Source organism: Scyliorhinus canicula, chromosome 12, assembly GCF_902713615.1.
Source record: "Scyliorhinus canicula chromosome 12, sScyCan1.1, whole genome shotgun sequence".
Classification (NCBI taxonomy): Eukaryota; Metazoa; Chordata; class Chondrichthyes; order Carcharhiniformes; family Scyliorhinidae; genus Scyliorhinus; species Scyliorhinus canicula.
Genome location: NC_052157.1, coordinates 34,326,876 through 34,352,617, shown reverse-complemented (window position 1 = coordinate 34,352,617; position 25,742 = coordinate 34,326,876). Strand labels below are relative to the sequence as shown.

The 25,742-nt window shown below is 46.8% G+C and overlaps 1 protein-coding gene across 7 annotated transcripts in view; it reads right to left on the bottom strand.

Annotated features, from left to right (window-relative positions):
• Nucleotides 1–25,742, bottom strand: part of LOC119974450 (myocyte-specific enhancer factor 2A-like) — a 268,490-nt gene that overhangs the window by 42,479 nt on the left and 200,269 nt on the right. For 5 of the 7 annotated variants that reach the window (XM_038813348.1, XM_038813353.1, XM_038813349.1 and 2 more), the window contains 3 exons: nt 22,853–22,990; nt 18,849–19,050; nt 13,750–13,803 (listed from right to left, as the gene is read on the bottom strand). In XM_038813348.1, coding sequence (XP_038669276.1) covers nt 13,750–13,803; nt 18,849–19,050; nt 22,853–22,990 — 394 coding nt within the window. Of the gene's footprint in view, nt 1–13,749; nt 13,804–18,848; nt 19,051–22,852; nt 22,991–23,040; nt 23,173–25,742 lie in introns of all 7 variants that reach the window. The other 2 variants (XM_038813354.1, XM_038813352.1) reach the window with 1 other exon arrangement.

The window sequence follows — 25,742 nt, the reverse complement described above, 5'->3', positions numbered from 1 at the left end:
TCCTAAACCACGAGTTAAAATCCCACCACAGCAGCTGGGGGAGGGGGAGGGGGAGGGGGAGGGGGGGGGAGAGAATTAAAGTTCAAGTTCATGCTAGTCCCTCCAAATCCACAGGAAAGTAGTTAACACTCAACTGTCCTCTGAAATGGCCTAGCCAGGCACCCTGTATCAAATGGTGCCTTCACCAGCTGGACTGCGGCACATGAAGAAAGCTGCTCACCACTACCTTCTCAAGGGCAGCTAGGGATACATTAAATGCTGCTCCTGTCAGTGAAACTTACACCTCAAGAATGAATAGAAAAACAAAAATAATTCATTAATTTCAATTATCCAATTTCACTGTAAAGCAAGTTGGTTAAATAAACCTAGTAATGTGTACTTTTCAAATGATGCCAAACATTTCCTTCTTGGGTTTCTGCTCACGCCTTTTCTCTAGACATTTAGGGCACGATCTACCTGCTGCGTTGCGCCCGAATAGGAGTGTGGCGTGGCCGGTAGATGCCAGGAGAAGTCTCCCGTGGGTTTCCCGACAGCCAGCAGGCCTTGTGAGATCCACCCAGATCTCGCGAGGCGTTGTGATCTGGCCCACAATGGGCGTGACCAAGCTTCATGCACCCAAGTAGGTTTGAAACCCACTTGGGCGTGCTCACCCAGGATCTATCCGCCGGCCGGCATCCAACAGCCTCCCCAGGGAGTCCCTAGCCATCAGTACTGGTCCACACAAACATGGACCAGGCAGAACGGTACTCAGACGGTCTCCTGGGCCATTGGGGGCCCCTGGTGGTCAGGGGAAGGGCAGGATGGCTCTCTGGACCTCCCCATGGATCGTGGGCACCTTGGCACTGCCAGGCTGGCACCTTAGTACTGCCACCCTGGCACTTTCAGGGTGCCTGTGTAGTACTGAATAACTGGCAGGAGCACACCCAAGGTGCCAGCTTGGCAGTGCCAGGGTACTTGGGTGGCACTGCCAAGGGCCAGGGCCTGGAGGAGCCATGCCCATGAAAGGAGGATGGAGGGGGCGGATGAATGTTGGGGATTGGTGCAGCCTGCGCGCCTGTGGGTGACATACAAGGACCGGCACCACTACTTCGAGTCCCCGGAGGAGGCGTGGGCCTTTGTACAGGCGGAGAAGCTGGACTCGAACTAGGGCCTGGGGACACACTATGGCCGTTGCTGTTTTCGCTGTTACTGTTCTTTAACTTTGACACGTGTGTTTTTTATGCTGGTTTTCTTTTTGCTCGGTTTCCGGGTGGGTCTGTTTGTTGGGTATGGGTGTGGGGTATGTGGGGAATGTCGGGAGTTTGTATTTTATATGTTCTCTTCTGTACGGGGCTGGGGGTTAGGGTGAAACTGGATTTTGGGGAGCTGCGTCAGAAGGGTGGGGTGTGGCAGTGTGAAAGCGCGGGCTTTCCTCTGGTTTCCCGCGCCGCGGGGCAGGGGGGGCGGAGCTGGCGGTGGGGGCGTGGCCTCTACTGGTTTTCTTTCCCGCGCTGAAGCGGTGCCAAGGAGGTGCGGCAAGAGGGGGATGACCCCATGCCGGGAGGGGATAGGTTTTGGCGGGAGCGTAGCGGCTAGGAGGGGTCCTAGCCCGGGGGGGGGGGGGGGGGGGGGGGGGGGGGGGGGGGGGGAGATACCGGGTTGATGCTGGAATGGTCAGGAAGGAGCTGGTGTGGGCCGGGGGGGATAGAGGAGAGGCGTTATCGCCATGGGGAACGGGTCGGGCGGGGCGAGCTGGCCTGGGGCGAGCAGTCGACAAGCTATGGCTAGCCGGCGGGGGAGGGGGGGCGGATTGCCCTCTGATCCGGCTGATTACCTGGAACGTGAGGGGGCTGAATGGGCCGGTTAAGAGAACTAGGGTATTTTCTCATCTGAAGGGGTTGAAGGCGGACGTGGCTATGCTCCAGGAGACCCACCTGAAGGTGGCGGACCAGGTTCGTCTGAGGAAAGGGTGGGTGGGGCAGGTTTATCACTCAGGATTGGATGCGAAGAACCGGGGGGGGTGGCGATTCTGGTGGAGAAGAGGGTGGCGTTCGAGGCGGCTGAGGTGGTGTCGGACAAGGAGGGCAGATATATTATGGTGAAGGGTAGGCTGCAGGGAGAGAAGGTGGTGCTGGTTAATGTATATGCCCCGAATTGGGATGATGCTGGCTTCATGAGGCGCTTGTTGGGCCGCATTCCGGACCTGGAGGCAGGGGGCCTGATCATGGGGGAGACCTTAACACAGTGCTTGATTCCCCCACTGGACCAGTCCAGTTCAAGGACGGGTAGGAGACCGGCGGCGGCCAAAGTACTAAGGGGATTCATGGACCAGATGGGAGGGGTGAATCCCTGGAGGTTTGGGAGACCGAGAGCGCGGGAGTATTCCTTTTTCTCCCATGTCCATAGGGTTTATTCACGAATAGATTTTTTCGTCCTGAGCAGGGGATTGATCCCGAGGGTGCAGGATGCCGAGTATTCGGCCATAGCAATTTCAGACCATGCTCCGCACTGGGTTGATCTGGAGATGGGGGAGGCGCGGGACCAGCGCCCGCTCTGGCGCCTGGATGTGGGGATGCTGGCTGATGAGGTGGTGTATAGGAGGGTCCGGAGAAGTATTGAGGGGTATCTTGACACCAATGAGATGGGGGAGGTCCGGGTGGGGATGGTCTGGGAGGCTCTGAAAGCAGAGATCCGGGGGGAGCTGATCTCCATCCGTGCCCATAGGGAAAGGAGGGAGAGGAGGGAGATGAAGAGACTGGTGGGGGAGCTCCTGGATGTGGACAGGAGATACGCGGAGGCACCGGAGGAGGGGTTGCTGGGGGAACTTGACTTGTTGACCACCAGAAAGGCGGAGACACAGTGGAGGAGGGCGCAGGGCGCGGTATATGAGTATGGGGAGAAGGCGAGCAGGATGTTGGCGCATCAGCTCCGTAGGCGAGATGTTGCTAGGGAAATTGGTGGAGTGACGGATGGGGGTGGGAATGTAGTGCAGAAGGGGACAGAAGTAAATGGGATCTTTAGGGACTTCTACGAGGAACTGTACCGGTCGGAACCTCCGATGGGGAGAGGGGGGATGGAGAGCTTCATGAACAGGCTATGTCTCCCAAGGGTTCAAGAGGAGCTGGTAGAGGGGCTGGGGGCGCCGATAGAGTTGGAGGAGCTAGTCAGGGGGATTGGACAAATGCAGTCAGGTAAGGCCCCGGGGCCGGACGGGTTCCCGGTGGAATTTTATAAAACGTATGCGGATCTGGTGGGCCCCCTGTTGGTGCGAGCCTTCAATGAGGCATGGGAGGGGGGGGGGCTTTGCCCCCGACGATGTCGCGGGCACTGATCTCTCTGATCCTAAAGCGGGATAAGGACCCCTTGCAGTGAGGATCATACAGGCCTATCTCGCTCCTCAATGTTGACGCCAAGTTGCTGGCGACGACCCTGGCCACCAGGATAGAGGATTGTGTGCCAGGGGTGATACACGAAGATCAGACAGGATTTGTCAAAGGACGGCAGCTCAACACGAATGTGCGGACACTGCTAAACGTTATCATGATGCCGGCAGTGGAGGGGGAGGTGGAGATAGTGGTGGCGCTGGACGCAGAGAAAGCGTTTGATAGAGTTGAGTGGGGGTACCTGTGGGAGGTGCTGGAGCGGTTTGGATTTGGGGAGGGATTCATCAAATGGGTGAGGCTGCTCTGCGCGGCTCCGATGGCGAGTGTAGTTACAAATGGAAGGAGATCGGAGTACTTTAGGCTCTACCGTGGGACCAGGCAGGGGTGCCCCCTGTCCCCCTTGCTCTTTGCACTGGCGATTGAACCTCTGGCTATGGCATTGAGGGAGTCAGGGAGATGGAGGGGCCTGGTGCGGGGTGGGGAGGAAAATCAGGTATCGCTGTATGCGGACGACCTGCTGTTGTATGTTGTGGACCCAGAAGGGGGAATGCCGGGGGTGATGGAGCTGTTAGCGGAATTTGGGGGCTTCTCGGGCTATAAGTTAAATTTAGGCAAGAGCGAGGTATTTGTAGTACACCCGGGAGATCAGGAGGAGGGAATTGGGAGGCTCCCGTTTAAGAGGGCAGTGAAGAGTTTCAGATATCTGGGGGTGCAGGTGGCCAGGAGTTGGGGGACTCTCCATAAGCTTAATTTTACCAGGCTGGTGGAGCAGATGGAGGAGGAATTTAAAAGGTGGGACATGGTGCCGCTATCACTGGCGGGTAGAGTGCAGTCCGTCAAAATGACGGTTCTCCCGAGGTTCTTGTTCCTCTTCCAGTGTTTGCCCATCTTTATCCCTAGGGCCTTTTTAGAAGGGTGACCAGCAGCATCATGAGCTTTGTTTGGGCGCATGGGACCCCGAGGGTGAAGAGGGTCTTCTTGGAGCGGGGTAGAGATGGGGGGGGGGCTGGCATTACCCAATCTCTCGGGGTACTACTGGGCAGCCAATGTGTCGATGGTGCGCAAGTGGGTGATGGAGGGGGAGGGGGCAGCATGGAAATGGATGGAGAGGGAGTCCTGTGGAGATACAAGCTTGGGGGCCCTGGTAACGGCACCGTGGCCGTTCCCTCCTATGAGGTATACCACGAGTCCGGTGGTGGCGGCTACCCTCAAGATTTGGGGGCAGTGGAGGCGACATAGGGGAGAAGTGGGGGGCTCGATGGAGGCTCCGTTAAGGGGGAACCATAGGTTCGTCCCGGGGAACATTGATGGGGGATTTCAGGGTTGGCACAGAGCGGGCATCAGACAGCTGAGGGACCTGTTTATTGATGGGAGGTTTGCGAGCCTGGGGGAGTTGGAGGAGAAATTTGGGCTCTCCCCGGGGAACATGTTCAGGTATCTGCAGGTAAAGGCATTTGCTAGACGGCAGGTGGAAGGATTCCCTTCGCTTCCCGCGAGAGGGGTGAGTGACAGGGTGCTTTCGGGGGTCTGGGTCGGAGAGGGGAAGATATCTGATATCTACAAGGTTATGCAGGAGGTGGAGGAGGCATCAGTAGAGGAGCTGAAAACTAAGTGGGAGGGGGAACTAGGGGAACAGATCGAAGACGGGACATGGGCTGATGCCCTGGAGAGGGTTAATTCTTCCTCCTCGTGTGCGCGGCTTAGCCTCATTCAATTCAAGGTGCTGCACAGGGCCCACATGGCTGGGACGAGGATGAGTAGGTTCTTTGGGGGTGAAGACAGGTGTGTCAGGTGCTCGGGGAGTCCAGCGAACCATGCCCATATGTTCTGGGCATGCCCGGCACTGGAGGAGTTCTGGAAGGGGGTGGCGAGGACGGTGTTGAGGGTGGTAGGATCCAGGGTCAAGCCAGGCTGGGGACTCACGATTTTTGGGGTTGGGGTGGAGCCGGGAGTGCAGGAGGCGAAAGAGGCCGGTGTTCTGGCCTTTGTGTCACTAGTAGCCCGGCAAAGGATTTTGCTACAATGGAAGGATGCGAGGCCCCCAAGCGTGGAGACCTGGATCAATGACATGGCGGGTTTTATTAAGCTAGAGAAGGTCAAATTCGCCCTGAGAGTGTCGGTACAAGGGTTCTTTAGGCGGTGGCAACCTTTCCTCGACTTTCTGGCTCAACGATAGGGTACTGGGTCAGCAGCAGCAGCAACCCGGGGGGGAGGGGGGAGGGAAAAGGGGGGGGAGAACGATGACTATGTTTGTTTATTTAATTTAAATTTATTTTTAAGTTCTTTTGTTGGGGTTGGGGAGGTGGGGGGGATATGATACATGCGTTGAGGCGGTCTGGGGGGGGGGTGTTACAGTTGTTATGGGTTATTTTGTTGCATTTCATTGATTGTTGTTATATTTTATATTTTCTGTAAAAAATTCCAATAAAAATTATTTTAAAAAAAAGTTACAGTGGAAAATACCCTAGTTGCCACAGCTCGGCGCCTGTTCGGGTCCACTGCAGGAAAATTCAGAATGTCCAATTCACCAAAGAAGCACGTCTTTCAGAACTGGACTTGTGGGAGAGAACCAGAGCACCCGGAGGAAATCCACGCAGACACGGGGAGAACTTGCAGACTCCGCACTGACAGCAACCCAAGCCGGGTATCGAACCATGGTCCCTGGCACTGTGAAGCAACAGTGCTAACCCACTCTGAAATACGTGTAAGGACATCTAAATCTAATTCAATGTTCTTCCCCTTTAGGGCAGCACGGTGGCGCAGTGGTTAGCATTGCTGCCTCATGGCGCCGAGGTCCCAGGTTTAATCCTGGCTCTGGGTCACTGTCCGTGTGGAGTTTGCACATTCTCCCCATGTTTGCGTGGGTCTCATCCCCACAACTCAAAGATATGCAGGGTAGGTGGATTGGCCATGCTAAATTGCCCCTTAATTGGAAAAAATTAATTGGGTACACTAAATTAAAAAAAACTTTCTTCCCCTTTAAATCATGAGATTCATTTCTAGCGGGCTGGGGTCTATTTCCCAACAACACTGGCAACAAACAACAAGCATGCCATGAATGTGAAACTGACATCCCTGCTGACATACTGAGCTCTTTCGAAAGCTGCCTCCTCCTCCACTCGAAAGGTAAAAACAACAGCTGATGATCCATCAGGGCCTCACTGGGGTCTCAGTTCCAGGATTCATCCTTAATCTGCACCTGCTGTTCCACTTCACATAGCATACAACAGGCACAGTTAGCTGGCAGGCTATTGTGTACCAGGAGCTCAATGGTATGACATATTCCAAATGCTTGCTGGATGTTCAGAAGTCCTGCTCAGCTTACATGTTACTGGCTTTGCAATCAATACAAGGCTTGGTATTAACTGATGCAAACTTGAAACCGTCATTTGAGTGAACAAAATTCTGTTGAGTGTTTTAGGAAAATATTACATTACACCATATTGATATGTTTCTTGTGTAGCAATGTTATCTTTTAATATTTGGATGATGTGAACAATTAACTATAAAATGAAAAACCCAATAAGGGATGACATTAGTCCTTTTTATGCTGTAAATTTAATTCCAGCATTATTAGAGCATGGAAATTAACACAATTGAGCTACAAAGGCACAATGTTTAGAGTAAAAGTAAATGGAGAGCTGGTGTGATGTTTGAATGAACTTTCACTTGTGCCACCCCCTATTTATTGTACTGATGTGCTAAACTTTGCGTCCTGCCTGGTGTAGGCCGAAGAATTTTGACTAGCTCACTCGTACTTCGATGAGCTGTACTGAAAAATTGGGAAGGTGTCAACAGGAATTGCTGTGCACCAGCCTCGTTTCTATCAGCCTCAGATCCTATCCCCAAGAGCATTTGTTAGCCAAGAACACATTTCATAAGTATAGTCAATTACACATTACGCAAGCTTGATACGTGCATTTTAAAATCAAGTTTATTCCTGGCTCGAGAAACAATACGCAGCTTGTAAAATTTAGATTTGCGAAAATTAACGAGTTTCACTTAAAGCGATTTGCAGAGTATGCAGAGGTCAGCGCTGAGGAATAGAGTTAGAATTGCTCAGGTTTTACTGATTAATCACATTAAGCGGTCAAAATATATACATGTTAGATTCCAAGTGCCATTTTCAAAACTTTGCTGATATGCTAAATGTCGCTTTGCAGCTAGTCTAAATATAGAACATGCACCATCTGTCATACACCTATAAGAGCACTAAGCTTCAGGATTTGTTTCTTACAATATGACTGTTTTTTTTTTAAAATGATCACATACTGACAAATGGAAGACATCAAATCCTCCTCCATGTCCACGGTGCTAAAAGCGAGTGAGGTACCGAGTCCAGAGGTGGCGATCTTTGGAGTGTCGGAAGACCCGGGAGTCCAGGGGGCGAGAGAGGCTGACGTTTTGGCCTCTGCCTCCTTGGTAGCCCGGAGACAGATCTTATTGGCGTGGAGGGACTCAGAGCCCCCGAAATCGGGAGTATGGGTTAGCGACATGGCTGGGTTTCTCAGGCTTGAAAAATTCAAGTTCGCCCTAACGGGATCAGTGTTAGGGTCCGTTCGGAGGTGGCAGCAGTTTATCGACTTCTATGGGGAAAACTGAACTGTTAGCAGATTGGTTGGGGAATAAGGGGGAGTTAGTTTAATTTAGTGGTGAGAGGAGATGGAGGTACTTGGGGAGTGTGTGTATGGGCCGGGATGGCGGGGTATGGTTGTTGGTTTGGGGGGGGGGGGGGGGGGGGGGGGCAGGTGTTGCGCATTGAATTATGTTTACATTTGTATCATTCGTTGTTATAAAACCATTAATGCCTTAATAAAATGTTAGTTAAAAAAAAAAGACAGTGTCCTCGGGTAACGTTCCAGAAAGAACATGAGGCCATACACATGGGCGGCATGTTGGCTCAGTGGTTATTAGCACTGTTGCCTCACAGCACCAGGGACCCCAGGTTCAATTCCGGCCTCAGATTACTGTCTGTGTGGAGTTTGTACGTTCTGCGAGTGACTGCGTGGGTTTTGTCCGGGTGTTCTGGTTTCCTCCCACAGTCCAAAGATATGCAGGTTAGGTGAATTGGTCATGCTAAATTGCCATTAGTTTCTTTCCTGCTTCAAATAGCGATCTATTTATCAAACATAAAATGGCTCACTTCTTGACAAATCAAACTGAATTGATGATACAAATTTAAGGGTATAATTTCACAAAAAGCCAAAGTTCAGCAGGCGGCACCCACATTCACTGCCTGAACAAATTATATATGCAGGACACTGGCAGGGTAATGCTGGTTTTGCCTTTATGTAGGATTATTTATTTGTTAGTTTGTTTGTCATTTACACCAGAGAAGGAGGCCATTCAGCTCACTGTGTCTGTACTGGCTCCCAAAAGAGCAACCTAGCTAGCCCCATTCCCAGTCCCATCTCCATAGCCCTCTAAATTCATCACTTTCAAATATGTATCCAGCTCACTTTTGAAACCTCCTATGGAACTCCCCCTCCGCCACTCTCCCAGGCAGCTTATTCCAAGACCCAGTGAATCATTTGGACTGAACTTCAATGAGGTAAAGACCAAATGTTATGGCTCTAAATGGCAATGGGAAAGTCAGGTTGGAAGCATCAATCTCATCATTGCAATCGACAAATTCAAATACCGAGGCTCAATGCAGTGGACACAAAGTTACATCCAAGACTGATTAGCCATGGTAGGACTGTGACCAGTGACTTAAGTAGCATCTGGAAGTGCAAAAGCATCAGGATGAAGCTGCAAAAGGTCGAGCATAGTCACTAGTGTGGAGTGTTGCACTCTACTGATGCAAGAGTTGGACTGAAGAAAGAGGGCGAGAGGAGAACTACAGCTTATGAAATGTGGATAATGGCAGAGGATGCACAGAATCAGCTGAACAGACAGAAAGATAAATGGGTGGGTTAGATAGTAGAGCAGTAGTTCAGGAATCAAAAGTACAGTTCGATAGAGAAAGATAGCCAAGTACAGGCATTAGAAACAAAGCCTTGTCCCAGCAACAACTGAAGGCCAAATTGAGGATAAAATCAGAAGAGAAAGAATAAAAATTGGATGGGTAGATAACATTGAGACGTGGGGCACGATTCTCTGCTCCCCACACCGGGTGGGAGAATTGCGGGAGGGGCGGGCGATTCACGACACCCCCCCCCCGCGATTCTCCCACCCCCCGCTCGGAGAATCGCCGCATCGCCGCCTTTCACGGCGATCGGCGATTCTCCGGCCCGGATGGGCCGAGCGGCCTGACGTTCCAGACCTGTTCACGCCGGCGGCAACCACACCTGGTCGCTGCCATCGTGAACATGGCGCCAAAGGTTTGTTTGTGGCTTGTGTGGGGCGGAGAGGGGAGTGAGCACCACGGCCGTGCTCGGGAGGGGACTGGCCCGTGATCGGTGCCCACTGATCGTCGGGCCGGCGTCTCCAAGAGACGCACTCTTTCCCCTCCTCCGTCCCGCAAGATCAAGCCACCACGTCTTGCGGGGCAGCGGAGGGGAAGACGGCAACCGCGCATGCTTGGGTTGGAGCCGGCCAACCTGCGCATGCGCGGCTGACGTCATTTAGGCGCCGCCGTCGCGTCATTCTCGGCACGCCACCTTGACGCAAGCGTCAAGGCCCGGCGGCCGAGATTTACGGAGCGCCGCTCCTAGCCCCCTGGGGGGGGGGGGGGGGTTGAATAGGGTGCGAGGAGCAGCCTCCAAGGCCGTCGGGAAACACGGCCAGGTCCACAACGGCCTTCCCGATGCCGCGCGGGAGCGGAGAATACCGCCCGTGGAGTGAGGGAGGCTTATAAAAACCAGAGAATAGGAAAGATAATACCCCATTGAGGCAACGATGACAATGGATGCACGAGGCTAAGGGCACCACAGTTTTGGATCGGATGAAGCTTATGAAGGGTCGGTTAGTCATGGAGCAGCAAAAGTCAAATTTTGCGGCGAAAAAGGCATAGATATGGTTTTAAAGTGCAGATGGGTTGAGGTAGGGCAGAGGTGCGCCACGCTATGACGGCAAAAATAGATGGTCTTGTTAATTGGGAGAAAAAAGGATCAGAAACTCAGCTTGGGGTGAAACAGATTACAAAGAACAAAAACTTCTACCAAGCCATTATGTGAAGAAAATTTGATGAAATACCCAAAACTGCAACATAAACAGATTTGGGAACTGCTAGAGCTAATATTGATGGTTGGCAAGGGAAATAAGCCCAATTCGTGTATAGGTTCAAACATGAGTTGTGAAAAGATAGGCACAGATTTGAGTGTCAACATGCTCAAAGAGTTTGAAGGGAAAAGGAAGTTGGGAATCGGATGTGTAAATCGGATTGACTTAATACCTGGTATTGTAAAATGCAGGAGTTGGTATAGTAGAAGATTATATTGCATCCAGTTAAGAGATTACTTTAAGTAGGCCAAATGTTAATCCCCAGGTAAGGAAATTTCACATGAGAGGCTGCTGGAAAGATACAACTACTAAATAAGAAAGGACAAGATCTCAGTGCAGGAATTGCTGTTGAATCATTGTGCAGAATTTAATGATGCAAACCTCACTTGTCCCCTTTACATTTGAATGTAACTGAAGCACTCTCTATTGATTCTAACTATAACGTTTACGCACAACTTTGTTTTGATTGGCAGCTGCTGGCCACTTTAACAATGCTCAATACTTTCTGCGGTTAGAAAAGAGGAAATGAAAGCAGTTAACATTTGTGAAGTGGCCAGCAGCTGTCAAACAGAAAAGGTTGCCACTAGGAACAGGGCACTTTAGGTGCTTTACAGTGGGTACTTTAGATGCATTCAAGCCTGAAGGGAAAGATAAATAAACAAACCTCCAGCCTGCTGTGTTTAAGCCATTAAGTTCTCAAAGGCAAAAGTTACTAAACTGTGAAATTGGACAAATTCCGTGGGGCCCGATTCTCCGCCCCCCACGCCGGGTGGGAGAATAGAGGGAGGGCCTCCCGACATTTTTCACACCCTCCCGCCCTCTTGCGGGGCGGCTGAGGGAAAAGACGCCAACTGCGCATGCGCGGGTTGGCGGTGTCCAACCTGCGCATGTGTTGCCGACGTCATTGGCCGCGTCAGCCGGCGTGACGCTTGCCGACCGTCGACAAGGCCGCGCCGCCGTGACGCACGGGGCCGCGCTCCTAGCCCCGCCCGGGGGTAGAATCGGCCCCGGAAGTGGGCGTGAAGGCTGCCGTGTGTCACTGCCTGTCCCACGGCAGCCTTTACAATTCTCTGCATTTGCGGAGAATCTCAGCCCATACATTTCAAAGGATCTTAGGGGATTCAAGTTGTGTGGACTTTCCAGGAAGACTCAGCCACTTCAAAAAGCACCAGTGATGTGAAGAAAGGGAAAGTCTTAATGGTTTGCATTTTCAATGAACTGTATGATCTGCTCATTAGCTGTCAGAAAGAGCATTTCAGAATGAAAAGGCCACTTCAATGTTCAAACAGGTCAGACAAGTATGATGATTTTGAACAGTGGACTGCCTGAGATCACCACACCAGTTTGCCCAGGGATGGAAGGGGCAGTCCAGAAGCAACCCCCCCGCCCCCCCAACCATCCTGGGAGAGGGTCCCTGGGTCAAACTCTTATACAGTACCTTGGGACATCCTCCCTCTTCAGCTTGGCAGTGGCAGAGAAGCACTTGACCAATGGGCTAACCTTCTTGAACCCATCCACGTCGCCTCCTCAGAGCCCAGCACTCCAGGACTGCACTTGTCAACACTTGCACTAAAGCTTGCCCGGTGCAGTTCCCATTGGGGGATGGGGGGTGGAACCGGGCATAATGGGGAGGTGGAGATTTGGGTTTCCAACCTGTTAATTACATTTAAATGAATGCATATCAGCTGTTTACAAGTTCTGGCTATGGACAGCGGGTCAGGACCAAGATTGGGGCCGCCTAGCACCGATCCCGTTATTTTGCCAATTCAGGATGCCCCGTCTGATCGGGATTCCTGGGGCGAAATTCTCCGACCCCCTGCAGGGTCGGAGAAGCGCCCGGGGCCGTCGAAAATCCCGCCCCCGCCATGGCAGAAATTCTCTGCCACCCGGGAATTGGCAGGGGCGGGAATCACCCCCCGCCGATCGGCGAGCACCCTGCGGCGATTCTCCGGCCCGCGATGGGCCGAAGTCCCACCGCTGGGAGGTCTCTCCCGTCGCCGTGGTTTGAACCACCTCTGGTGGCGGCGGGATCGGCGGTGCGAGCGGGCCCCCGGGGTGATCAGACCCCGGGGGGTGCCCCCGCGGTGGCCAGGCCTACGATCGGGGCAGCTGACGCACCGGCGCAAGCGCGAACCGGCCTTTCGGCCAGCCCCGGCGCCGGTTTGGGCGCCAGTCGGCGTGGTGCCAACCGCTCCGGCGCGGGCCTAGTCCCTCATTGTGAGGGCTTGGCCCCTGGGGAGGCCCGATGCCAGAGTGGTTGGCGCCACTCCGCTACGCCGGGACCCCCCGCCCCGCCGGGTAGAGGAGAATCCCGCCCCTGATCTTAGTGGCGAGGAACGGAGAATCCCACCCCATTTTACAAAGGTGCCTGGGTCTCACCCCCACAACCCAAAGCTGTGCAGGGTAGATGGATTAGCTGTGCTACATTGCCCCTTAATTGGAAAAATTTAAAATATATACAGGTTGGCAAACAAGATGCTGAATCAAGAGGAATATTATTTTCAACAATTTACGTACTGGCTACCAAGCAACAGAGCAGGATTCCAGGTTTGATTTATCTATTTGATTGATGGCTGTATTTATCAGATAATTGTATTTGTTTATTGATTAGATGTTTGTACCAATGCAGAGGAGACTCGGCAAATATGTAATTCCAAAAAAAGTTTTTTTGAAGGTTGGACAAAAATTAAAAAGGAATGTGTGGCTATTCTCAACCACAACTTTACCTTTTTGTACCCAATGAACAAAAATAAATGAAATGAAAATCAACAGATTTGTCTCGATGTACATCAAAAAAAGAGTCAACTTTATTATGGAAAGCAGGAGAAAGAAAGTGCTAAGGAAACTGATCTGAACATGACAAGTTGACCAGAAAATAGACTGAAGATTACCTGACCAAAATGCCATCACAACAGCATAAATTCCTGAAGTCACCTGTCCCGGAAAAGATTTCTGGCTGACTCCAGCTGGTAAGGACGAGCAAGCTTCCATATTAATTTTGCGCAACAGTGTAAAACGGGTGATAACAAGTCGTCAGCCCGTTTTAAACATCCAGCGCTCGAGTTCAATGGAAATAAAAAAATCAGAAGAGATGTGAAACGGGCTACCAACCCATAACACTATTGTACAAAGTCGATATGTACACCAGAGTGCAATTAAATTCTAGTGACAGCAGGTTAAACAAAGCCTGAAGGTATTGAGTCTATGCCAATTTCTTGCTTACCCACAGGGCTGGTGCCTGCACCATTTGGCATCGTAAGTTCACCCATCATTCCACCTAAAGTAAAACAGAGGAAAAATCCAGCTTTAAATCTAAGGCACCAAAAACACATCCTCAATATATTTTACCAATAAAACTGGTCCAAAATGTACTCTATAGATATATAGAAATATAAATTACCTTTAAAAAAAATTCATGGAATTTTCACTGAAAATACAATCAGTACAAGGCTTTTTAAAATTGCAAATTAAACATGCAGCAGTTTAGCAGGATAATACTTAACAGAATTTTCAAAGATAATGACACATGTTGAAGCATATGGACAAGAAAACTAGCCAAATAGAATATTCACCAACAAGTTACACCACAGGTATACATCAGGGTGTATGTACTATTTAGAGGACTGCAACGAGTGCTCATGCTTTCCCCTCAGCTTTTTGGGTCAAACCACCATTAATTAGCTGCACTTGGGGAAGGAAATTAAATCCACAAAATCCCATGATAACTATCTATCTAAATTGTATGTTCTGCGTGTTGGGCGCGATTTACCGACCAACCTACCGCGTGCTTTTTGGGATTGACCAATCCTGCCATAGTCAACGGGTTTCCCCGGCACTCTACCCCTCGTCACCGGGAAGCCGGTCTGCCGGTGTGAGACCGGAATATCCCACTGGAGCTGGAAGATCGTGCCCTCAATCTTTGCCCTCCAAAATTGGATGATGTAATGCATATTTGAAAACATTTGAAAGGTTTGTGAAGTCCATCAATTTAAAACACTATTATAAGCCTGTAATAAACATCTGGAGTTGTAATTTCAACATCTCACCCATTTCCTTAGAAAGAAACTAAAGTTGCATTTATTTATAATCTTATCACATCCTCATGATGACCAAAGATGATGCCCAATAATGCTTCTGAAGGACAGTCCTAATTTTCCGCCTTGGAATGTTGGTGTTGCTGGCAAAGCCAGCATTAGTTGCTCATCCGTAATTACCCTAGAACTGAACAGCTTGCTAAGCTATTTCAGAAAGCAATTAGGGGTCACATTGCCAATTAGGGGGCAGCATGGTAGCATAGTGGTTAGCACAGTTGCTTCACAGCCCCAGGGTCCCAGGTTCGATTCCCGGATTGGGTCACTGTCTGTGCAGAGTTTGCACTTTCTCCCACTGTCTGTGTTGATTTCTTCCGGGTGCTCTTGTTTCCTCCCACAGTGTAATGATGTTAGGTGGATTAGCAATGCTAAATTGCCCTTAGTGTCCAAAAATTTTAAGTAGGGGTTACGAGGATAGGGTAGAGACGTGGGCTTCAGTAGGTTCTCTTTGTAAGGGCCGGTGCAGACTTGATGGGCCGAATGGTCTCCTTAAGCACTGTAAAATTTCTATGATTCTATGATTGCAGTGGGTCTGGAGTCATTTGTAGGCCAGATCAGGTAGGAATGGCAGGTTTCCTTTCCTAAAGGACATTAGTGAATCAGGTGAGTTTGAAGGACAATCAGTGATAGTTGTCATTGCTGACACTAGCTTTATATTTTTAAATTAAATTTCTACCAGCTGCCTGGTGCGATTTGAGCCCATGTCACCAAAGCATTAGCCTTGCCACTGGATTACTAGCCCATTGACATAACCGCTATCTCACCATTTCCCCGTCATTGTGGTTAAGTAGATAAATATGGTGGCTGAGTTGTGCACAAGGTCCATCAAACGGCAAATCATAGAATCATGGAATGACTACATTGCAGAGGAGGCCATTCAGCCCATCGGGTCTGCACCAACCCTCTGACAGAGCACTCTATCCAGGCCCACTACCCTGCCATATACTTGTAACCCCACCTAACCGTTGGACACTAAGGGTCAATTTATCATGGCCAATCCACCTAACCTGCACATCTTTGGACTTGAAAGGAAACCAGAGTATCTGGAGGAAACACATGCTGACACGGGGAGAACGTGTGAACTCCACAGGGACACTCACCCAAGGTCGAAATCGAACCCAGATGCCTGGCGCTGTGAGGCAGCAGTGCTAACCACTGTGTCACTGTGCCATCAAATGAACAACCAAATAATCTTCTCTTTTGATTGTGATTAACAACAGCATGGGATAGTGCTGTGCAGACTGAAATCAATTCCCTGGAAGCAGGCAGACAGCACATGCCCTGTACGGCTTGCATAGTATCCTTCATTGCTGCAATTGAAGAATGTGTAGGTAGAGGCCTCAGTTGCTGCCTATGCCAGTGACTTGGGTTAAATCAACATAGTGATGCTTGCAAATGGATATATACCCTAGCATGCTTGATGATGGAGCAACTCCCTTGGTACCACATTCTAGTATTTAGTGGGGCTTGAATCCACAACTCTCTGGCTCAGATGACAGAGCTGCCTAGTAAGCTCAGCTGACACTTTGAAGGGCAAACAGCAACAGGCATTGAAGGGCAAACAACAACAGGCATTTTGACAAATACAGGTGGGACTGAAATCATGTCATAATATCATTTTTATTCATACCGATTTCTTAAGTAAAATTTCTTAATGTGGGCAGCAACCATTTCAACAAATTGATTGATACCTATGTTAAAACACAAGACTGAAACATTTGATGCACAATATATATGCTGCATGGTGTGATATCACCTCAAACAGTTTTTGTAAACTTAAGATTGCACTTTCAAAAATCTGTTTGGCATATTCATCTAACATTGGCCTGGATTTTCATCCTCGAGGCGGGTAGCAGGAATCAGGAAAATTCCCAGCTCCACCCACCAGCCGGGGCGGGGGGGGGGGGGGGGGGGGGGGGGGGGGGGGGGGGCTGCAAATACGGGATTTCCATTGCTGGAAGATGGGTGTGAGCTGGAGTCAGGCCAGTTAACCCAGGAAAACATTCGGAGGGAGGAGGGGCTGCTGCGTTTAAAGGCGGGGGTTTAAAAGGCCCGCTTGTCCATAGGACTTTTTCCCCAGTTAAAATGAAAACACAATGAGCAGGATTCTCCGGCCTCTCAGCTGTGTGGTGCGAGGCAGTGGGAGACGGCGCGGTTCACTGTTCCCGGCGCTGTCAATTGAAATTCCCACTGAGGCCACCCCACGTCGCCAAGAAATCCCTGGATGGGGATGTGCTGCGGTGGGACCAGAGAATTCCACTGCCAGCAAACGACTGGAGAATTCTGGCCAAAGCATCTGCAGTCTTCTGCTGTTGCAGCAAACATAACAAATGTCTGGGTTCTCAGACATCTCTATACTTGGCTGAGCGCTCAGACAACCGTAAGAGTAGTAAAACATCTGCTCCCTAGAGGAAATGTTGCGAGATTGACAGCTCAGGCTCTATGATCTCTGCTGTCAATTTCACAATGTCTGTTTATACAAGTGATTCAAGGGTTTGTGTATTTTGTTATTGATACTTTAAAGGGCTTGGATGATTGAAATTTTTATTAGCTTGTAGTAAAGACTCCTTCAACATGAAAGTTATGAATGGATTAATTATTTAAAAAAAACTTTTTTTGTACACATCTCAGTATTCACTATGTGTTCATTGCCTCTAGACAGTGTCATAGAAATGCCTTAGCTTACATAGGGACATGAAGGGACTTGGGGTGGGGGGGGCACAGGAAAGTGTGGACTTGGTATAGTGGACACGACAAATACTTTTTGAATTTACCTTTTAAAAAGTTCCCTCGCGCAGACTAAGGTTTACGACTCTTCTGAGGGAACTCTTTAAAAACCTGGCCCAATTCTATGAAGATTGTGGAGTAGGACTCTGCAATGGAGCTGGCCAGGTCAGGAATGCCAGATGTAGGCTTTTGACATGCATCAGTCCGCATCTGTTAAGACAGCCCAGGAATGGGGTCCAGAATTCCAGCATTGGGACCGGTCCGACATTTGTTAAACACCTCTCGAGACTTGGGTGAAAATTATAGATGTACGGCCGATTCTTCTTCATCAAAGGTTTTACCTGTACCCTATGTCAGAATTAATTGATTCTCTTAATTTAAACCTCTAGCAGTTTGAAGATCAAAAGATGGCAGATTAGATAATAAATAGCAATAACTTGTGCTTTGGACAATGCTTTTAAAGTAGCGGAGAGGATTCATGTTTGTTTTGCTGAGATGTCACACCCCAAGGCCCCAGAGCTCTAGAATTCCCTCCCTGTACCTCTCCATCTTGTTTTCCTCCTTCAAGACACTCCATAAATTCTACCCCTTTGACCAAGTTTTGGTCATCTGACCAAATATCTCAAGCGGTTTAGTGTCATATTTTGTTTTATCCTGCTCTTGCGCAGCACTTTGGGACGTGCGATGCTAAAGGCACAATATAAACAAAAGTTGTTGTTGCTGAACTTTGAAAAGCAATTCCAGTGCTGCCAGGGATGTGACTTCAAGGATAGTTTCTGGTATGTAGCCTTGCCAGCTGGGGAGGACATCAGGGTATACTCTTTACAAGTTTTTGAATAGATATTGGTGGCAATTCTTGTGTACTATATGCACCCGACATGCACTGTCAATGGGTAAGGCTCCCAAACCGCTGAGAAAATTACCCACGACTTTCAGAAAAATTCTGACGATTTGGGGTATTTTTAGTTTAAAGTTTAAATCTTATTTCTATTCCATCAAGTTACTCCAGTTATGGCATTGTTCTAATTAATTTACTTACAAATGCCCAATCTAATAAAACGCTATCCCTTTGCATGGGATCTTACTAATTAAGAGAGTTTCTGATTACTTGGTATGAAGGCCTTGTGGTGCAGTGGGTTAGCATCCCTGCCTCTGAGTCAAAAGCTCTGGGATTGTGCCCCATCCCAGGATTTTACGGCGAAGGAAGGGGTGTTCATAATGTGGCCAAACAGGTTGAGCATCATCCTACAAAATCCTTCCAACAAGCCAAGTCAGGCAGTAAGAGCGGGAGAGGCTGCTGGTCAGCCACGTTTGATGCGGAGCGGCGCCCCTCAAATTACAAGCCTCTGGCGACCTGTTCCAGGAAAAAAAAAACTAGCTATGGGAACAGATGAAAGTCCACCCTGAACATCACTAGCTGTGGGAAGAAAATAACAACAACTGGACACCTTCCACAACAGTGTTTTCCCTGCAATAGTTAGAAATACAAGTATACTTGCAGTACCGTTGCTTGGTGGTCTCTGCGGAGCACCTGGTGACACAACATTTCTGGGCAGTGTAGGCGAAAGCATGCTGGTATCTGTTAGAGATGTGGTTATCAATGAATGAGTTACAAGAGAGCTTCCTGGGTGGCTGTAAGTTAGGGTATTTGGGTTGCTCACTGGAACTGCAACTGGCATTGCGAAGTTTTGTTGCGGCAAACCAGGCTGCAAGGAAATCAGAAAATGCATTAGTTCATTGCTAATATGTGTCACCTCAACAAAAGAAATAGCAAAGATGTCCTGTGATTAACTGAGTTCATGATATGCTGATTGTTTTTAACGTACATAGGAATCTAGCATTTAAGATAAATTAGCACAATCCTAAAATGATACGGTATGGAGCCACCCACAAGCAAGCAAGCATAAAGGCAAGAACATACATAATTCATTCGCCCAATCTTGCAAGAACCACTACCCCAGTCCCGGTATAATTAATACAGCAACAGTTTAGCTGCAAGCCTCCCTAAACTGGTGTTAAAATACATCATTCTGCTGTTCCACAAGCATTGGCTATCTATACATGCAGGGTGGGGGGGGTGGGGGGGTGGGGGGGGGGGGGGGGGGGGGGGGGGGGGGGGCAATTCTCTATACATACGGAGGCCAATTCTCTAAGTTCTCACAAGTCGAGGAGTGACAATTGTGACAATGATCCCATGGGTTTGCAATACGCTATCACAGCAGATGAGGTACCGCTTCATCAGTGAGCGCTTTGGAAATCTATTCTATAATAATCTAGATTTGAAAGAAATGCTCTAGATGGAACTACAGGTATTCTCTACTTTTCAATTATTTTCTTTAATTTTACCACATTAATCACTTTACAATCACATCGAAATGTGACAGCTGGAATAATAATTCTGATTAATTATTGATCCAAAACAACAGGACAGATGAGCTCATAAAGGAGTGCACTTTGATGCAGCACTACCAATCAGGGCCAAATAACAGTGAGCAGAACACCACCAATTACATTTTCCTCAAAATATGTACCTTGCCAGATATTGTGCTTGTGTTTTAATATCATTACATATGTGGTTAAAGAGGCAGAAACGTAACATTTTCCAGTTGTGATATTATCCATTTCCAAGCAAAACCTCCACAAAGGAGATTGATTATAATAACTCTGTTCAATAAAATGAGTTTAATATTTAAAAGTAAAACTATATTTTGAGTGGCAAAGAAATTGTGTGTAAATCAGCAAAAATAAATAGATTAAATCAAAAATTGTTATATTTGACATTAGTACATTATTGTAACTTTACAGCACAGATTAGCACACTTCTCAAAAACAGTACAAAGTTAAAACAAGAATGTTAGCTGGCACATGCCACTGACAGGCAACACATTAGGTTTTAGGACAAGTTACAAACAAGAATTTTGTAATAATAAACACAATGAAATGTATTGAACAGTAATATTTTGTGCAAACTTCAAATGGTAACTTCTTTCAAAAGGCAAAATTTACTCGGATTAATGAAAAAATGCAAGTTACCAACTGCGGTAAAATAATGAACATTATTCAGTATACCTTCAAAAAGAGAAATATGGAGGTCCATTGGGACTGTTTAGCCTGAAGGTAAATTTTTTAGTGGTAATCATGTGCAGTAATTTTCCTCAGTATTTTCTCAATTTGCAACAGTTGTTAATCTCAATTTGAAGGTTAAGTATTAAACACAGTCATAATTCTGGAGCCAAGATCTGAACCTCCCTGTTCCCTCCTCCCCCAAACACATACACACAAAGTAGACTGCTGGTAAACCTGGCATGGTTTGATGGGCAGCCTTCAGGAAGCTCGGACGAGCTGCGAGACTCCCACTTAATCCCCAAGCCACCACTAAATTCCGGTGGGCTCAAGAATAATTGGTGTAATTTGACAGATTAATGAACCTAATTGACATCCCACAATGGATGGGCAGGTTTCTTGTCTTGGCTCCTCCAACTTTTGACTTAATCACAGGAGGGTTTCCCACAGGACTGATGCATGGCCTCTCCCATGTTAAAGTGGGCCTGACCACCATGTTTTCCGTCACGATAGTCTGGATTAATTCCACCCCAAGTTTCTCATTACAAAATTCTTGTGCTGGCCTACACAAATTAACATGATCTATTATAAAATGATCCAGTGGATTAAATAAATCATAAATAGTAAATCAAAAGAAAAAGCATTGCATTTAATAAGCACATTGTTAAAATGAAAATTAATTTTGCTTCAACTTATTTGTGACATATTTACTTTTAGTTTTTCAGCCATCCATTAAATGAACATAAACATTTGAACAATTGCACATTTGCAACAAAATTCTACATTTGAACTTCATGTAATTACAGCTTTACATTTTGTTACATGATGACATTTTTGATCACATTCTTTCAAGAATTTGCTTCCGGATGAATCATGCTGCATGACGCAAAAGAAAAATTCATACTGGGTCTACTAGTCAGAAACCACCCACCCATGTGCATCTGGCAATTTGCCATTATAAATCCATACACCCTTGTCTTTGATGTAATTTCACTCCCAACCTTCAGATATTGTTTCCTCTTCCCCTGAGGAAGTGACTCATGCTGGGGTGCAGCTTCCCAGACAAACACCTGGACCCAATGTTTATTTCTCAAACCCAAGCCAGGGCAGAGTGAGTGTTAACATGTCTCAGCAGCAGAGCCCTACCACATCCTCACTTACGAGCCACATGTTTCAAGAATCTTACCCAATATTGCCATGCATGCTAAGAACAATTTTAACACCCTCACCCCTGCTCTTCGATTTGCTAGCTCAGCAGGGAAAAAAATCTAAGAAATTTCTGGTCTCCAGTGTTGCATTGCAATATTAGTACCTCTACCCACTTGAGCTACCAGAAGCCATCTTAATGGTGTCAGGTGCAGTTTAGATACAGGAGTTGATATGTGCAAGTGCAGTCCTTTAAATCTTTCCTACTGTTGTATGAATAAAATGACAAAAGTTGATATGCCCACATTTGCCACAGTAAAGCAAAATAGAATTCAATAGAAAGAATTTGGCAAATAAACATGTAAAATTGCATGATGTTTTTAAAGTTGTCAAAAACAACACCAATTATTTCATCATGTAAATATCAAGGTTTTGCCCCATAATCAGCTAGCACTGTTAACACACCCAAGCCCATATATCCTTGGCTCAAAATGGTTTCTAGCTATCTTCTTCTACCATCTATACAATTCAGCACTCAAACATTAACACAACCAATACCGTGAAATATTTTGCTCTATGTACAAACATGTCAGTAAAATATTTAAAGGGCAAAAACACAATTCAAGTATTTGGTTCTACTAAGGATCAGCTTAATGTTTGATTATGTATCCTCCCTTTAGCAAATGTGATTTATATGGAGGAAACCAACAAAACAAGTTGTGCCTTTTGCAAAAGTGATTATTATTTTTCTTTGATTGATTGAGATTATAACTTGCTGGCTGATTAATCCAAAGGGCAGTTCCAAAACTAAAATATACTTGAAAGCTTAGGCTGGTGCTCCATAAATTTTAAGACATGATTGGGAAAGACACATTCTTCCAAATGCAACATCTAACATCTTAATAAAAAAGTTTGGATCAGTTTGGCACACACCATGTTCAAACTACAAATGTTAAGAGTGGATTATTCTGTACATTAATCCACAGTCACATTATTATACACCACAGTGATAATGAGTTGTGAGATGGAAAATCATAATAATGCTGGAGGCGTGCAATAACTGAAATTACACAGTATGCAAAGGGTGATTCATTCCAGCCATGGTAATTTAAATGAGTTAGTTCTGAATCAGCTCATGAGATTAGGTGCATGTTTTGTGAATTAGGTCTCATTCTGTGTTCCTTCACGCTCTGTTCAGTTGTCTTCATGCAGTCTTCTTCGGTCAAAGAGCAGGCAATCGGGTAGCAAGGAAATCAATGTCTTCTCAAGCAAAAGGACCACATGCCAAAATCTACTTACTGCGAGTTTGTGATTCCTCATCATGTTATCAAACTCTTCATTAATTTTTTTATATTTTTCCTCTGTGTGTGGGGTGAGCACATATGAAGAATCGGGCTCTGGACTGTCGCAGCCTCTGTGTTCTTTCTTGTTAAGTGCCTAGCAGATTTAAAGAATCAACACAAAGAATACCAGATGAAGGTACTTACACCATAGCGCTTGAACATTACATCATTATCTTCATTAAGCTTTCTGTATTTGTCCTCCATGAGCGGACTGTGCTCAAAAGAATCATCTGGGTCTGGGCTATCACAGTCATTATGTCCTTTCTTTCTTAAGGTCTGAAATACAATTGGAAAATTCACACACAACTACAAACCTGCTTTGACAATAACCGTTCACTGATTAGATATATAAAGTTTATGATGCCCCTCACCCAGCACCACCCCAAAATCTATCTCGGTTTTAGTGGACACCTTTATGAATCTGGAGCTAAGTCAAAGGGCAGCCACCTTTGCACTCAATAAGAAGAAAACTGCACAACTGCAGCAAGACTAAACTGTAGGATTGCACATTTCAACATTGAGAAATAAGTACCCGTCAATCATTTAAAATGAGAGAGCTGCTTTACCATCGTTAACTTATTTTGGGTCAAAAAACTGTAGGATGAAGTCCATTCTCATTCACCTTTAATAAGATACATGAAGACTACAGCAGCTGTCTGCAGATTTAAAATTCGAATGATTTTACACAGCTCCTCTCGTTTCACATGATGTGAACTGCTACTCAATTATTTTCCAAGATTGTTTCAGTAAATTGTCCAGGACTTGAAAGGAAATGTTAAACGCACTTGAGGTAAGGGCAAAATACATTGGAGGTGAAGTGAGGGAGCCCTGCTTTTGATATGGAAACGTGCCTTACACATGGGTGGAATGCTTTATCATATATTTTAATGCAAACTGACACATTATGGAAATAGGTCAGAAGAAAATGCTTAAACCAATTACGTGCATGACAGAGCATACTTGTAGGTGTCATCATGCACAAATGCAATTTAGAGAGTTCAGAGGTTATAAACTAAATGAAAACAAAATGTCTACAGTAGAACTTTTATTCTGAAAGTTCTAGGGGTAGAGATTCACTTTGAGTGTTAGTGAGAAATATCACATCAGGTACCAGTTATCCGTCCTGTATACTGAAGTCAATGAAACAGAATATTGATGCCGCCCATTTTTGTGCTACTTCCCAAGACAAACTTCTACCTTTTGTAGTCTCAATGCACATCTGAACTCTTTAGAAATTCAAATAGTGGGTGGCACGGTGGCACAGTAGTTAACACTGCTGTCTCACGGTGCCGAGGATCTGGGTTCGATCCCAGGTCACCTTCTGCGTGGAGTTTGCACATTCTCCAGTGCCTGCGTGCGTTTCACCCCCACAACCCAAAGATATACAGGGTAGGTGGATTGGTCACACTAAATTGCCCCTCAATTGAAAAAAAAATATGAATTGGGTACTTTAAATTTATAAAGAAAAGAAAAATTTAAAAATTTAAACAGTCACTAGTCTTCCCATCCAGGCCCCGTGCATTAATAGAAAACCTGGGGCATGCTCATTATGTTTTACTGCTTTGATAAAGCAGTTCAGACATAATTTATAGTCGAGAAAGAATTCATCTGAAGAAATAAGTGTGTGCACAATTATGACATCACCATCCTGACGTGGAAATATATTGCCGCTCCTTCACTGTCGCTGGGTCAAAATCCTGAAACTCCCTCCTACTCCCTCCCACACCATATGGACTGCAGCGTTTGAAGAAAGCAGCTCACCACCACCCTCTCGAGGGCAATTAGGGATGGGCAACAAATGCTGGCCTAGCCAGCGAAGCCCACATCCCGTTAAATATGAATTAAAATTTAGAAAAAGATTTCAGAGGTGGACTGGAAGCATTTTGTTCCAATCTCACAACAACAACTTGTATTTTTCAGCACCATTAATGTAGTAATACAGTAAAATATAGCAAGGCATTTCACACAAACTCAATCAACTAAAATTTAGACTGAGCCACATTAGGATAGTGACCATAAGCTTGGTCAAAGACATAGGTCTAAAGGAGCATCTTCAAAGATGAAAGCGGTGGGGTAGGGAATTACTCGGCAAACAAAAGTGCAGCCGTCAATGATAGAGTGATTAAAATAAGGGATGAGCAACTGTTGAGAATGAAGGAGTGCCGGGATCCCGGACATTACAGAGATGGGGCGGTGGGGGCAAGGTCATGAAGCGATTTGAAAATAAGATATTTAAAGATGAGGAGTTTTTCAGGCCATTAAACACTTGAGATCAGCTGAATGATGTCGGATGGACTTCTGATAAAGAACAGTTGGACTTTAACCTGATGTTGTAAGACTTCTTACTGTGCTCACCCCAGTCCAACGCCGGCATCTCCACATCGCCTGATAAAGACAAGCATAGCATATGGACCGCAGGACTAATTATTGAGGGAAATTAATTATACATTTGAGTCTTCTCGGTTTGTTTGTGATAGGACAGGGAACTTTTTGGCAAGGAATTCTTGTAGTGGCTAAAACAATGGGGTGAAAGTCAGTACAGGGCATTTCTTGCCCTGAACACATGACTACTCTTTGGAAAGATCACTGTGCAGCCTCAACAATGAATACACAGCCCAAGATGAAAGTGGGGCAAAAGCTAATCTACTTGGGTGTTTTTTTAAAAAAAAGAGATAGATTATTTCAGTTGAGACGAGGTGAGAAAGGGAAGATAACGCAGATAAAGAGAAAAAAAAATGAGAAGGGAAAGGATCATTCAGCAGAAACTACAAACATGTGACTCCACCCACAGCAATCTGGCTGACTCTTAACTGCTGTCTGAAATGGCCCAGCAAGTCTCTCAATTC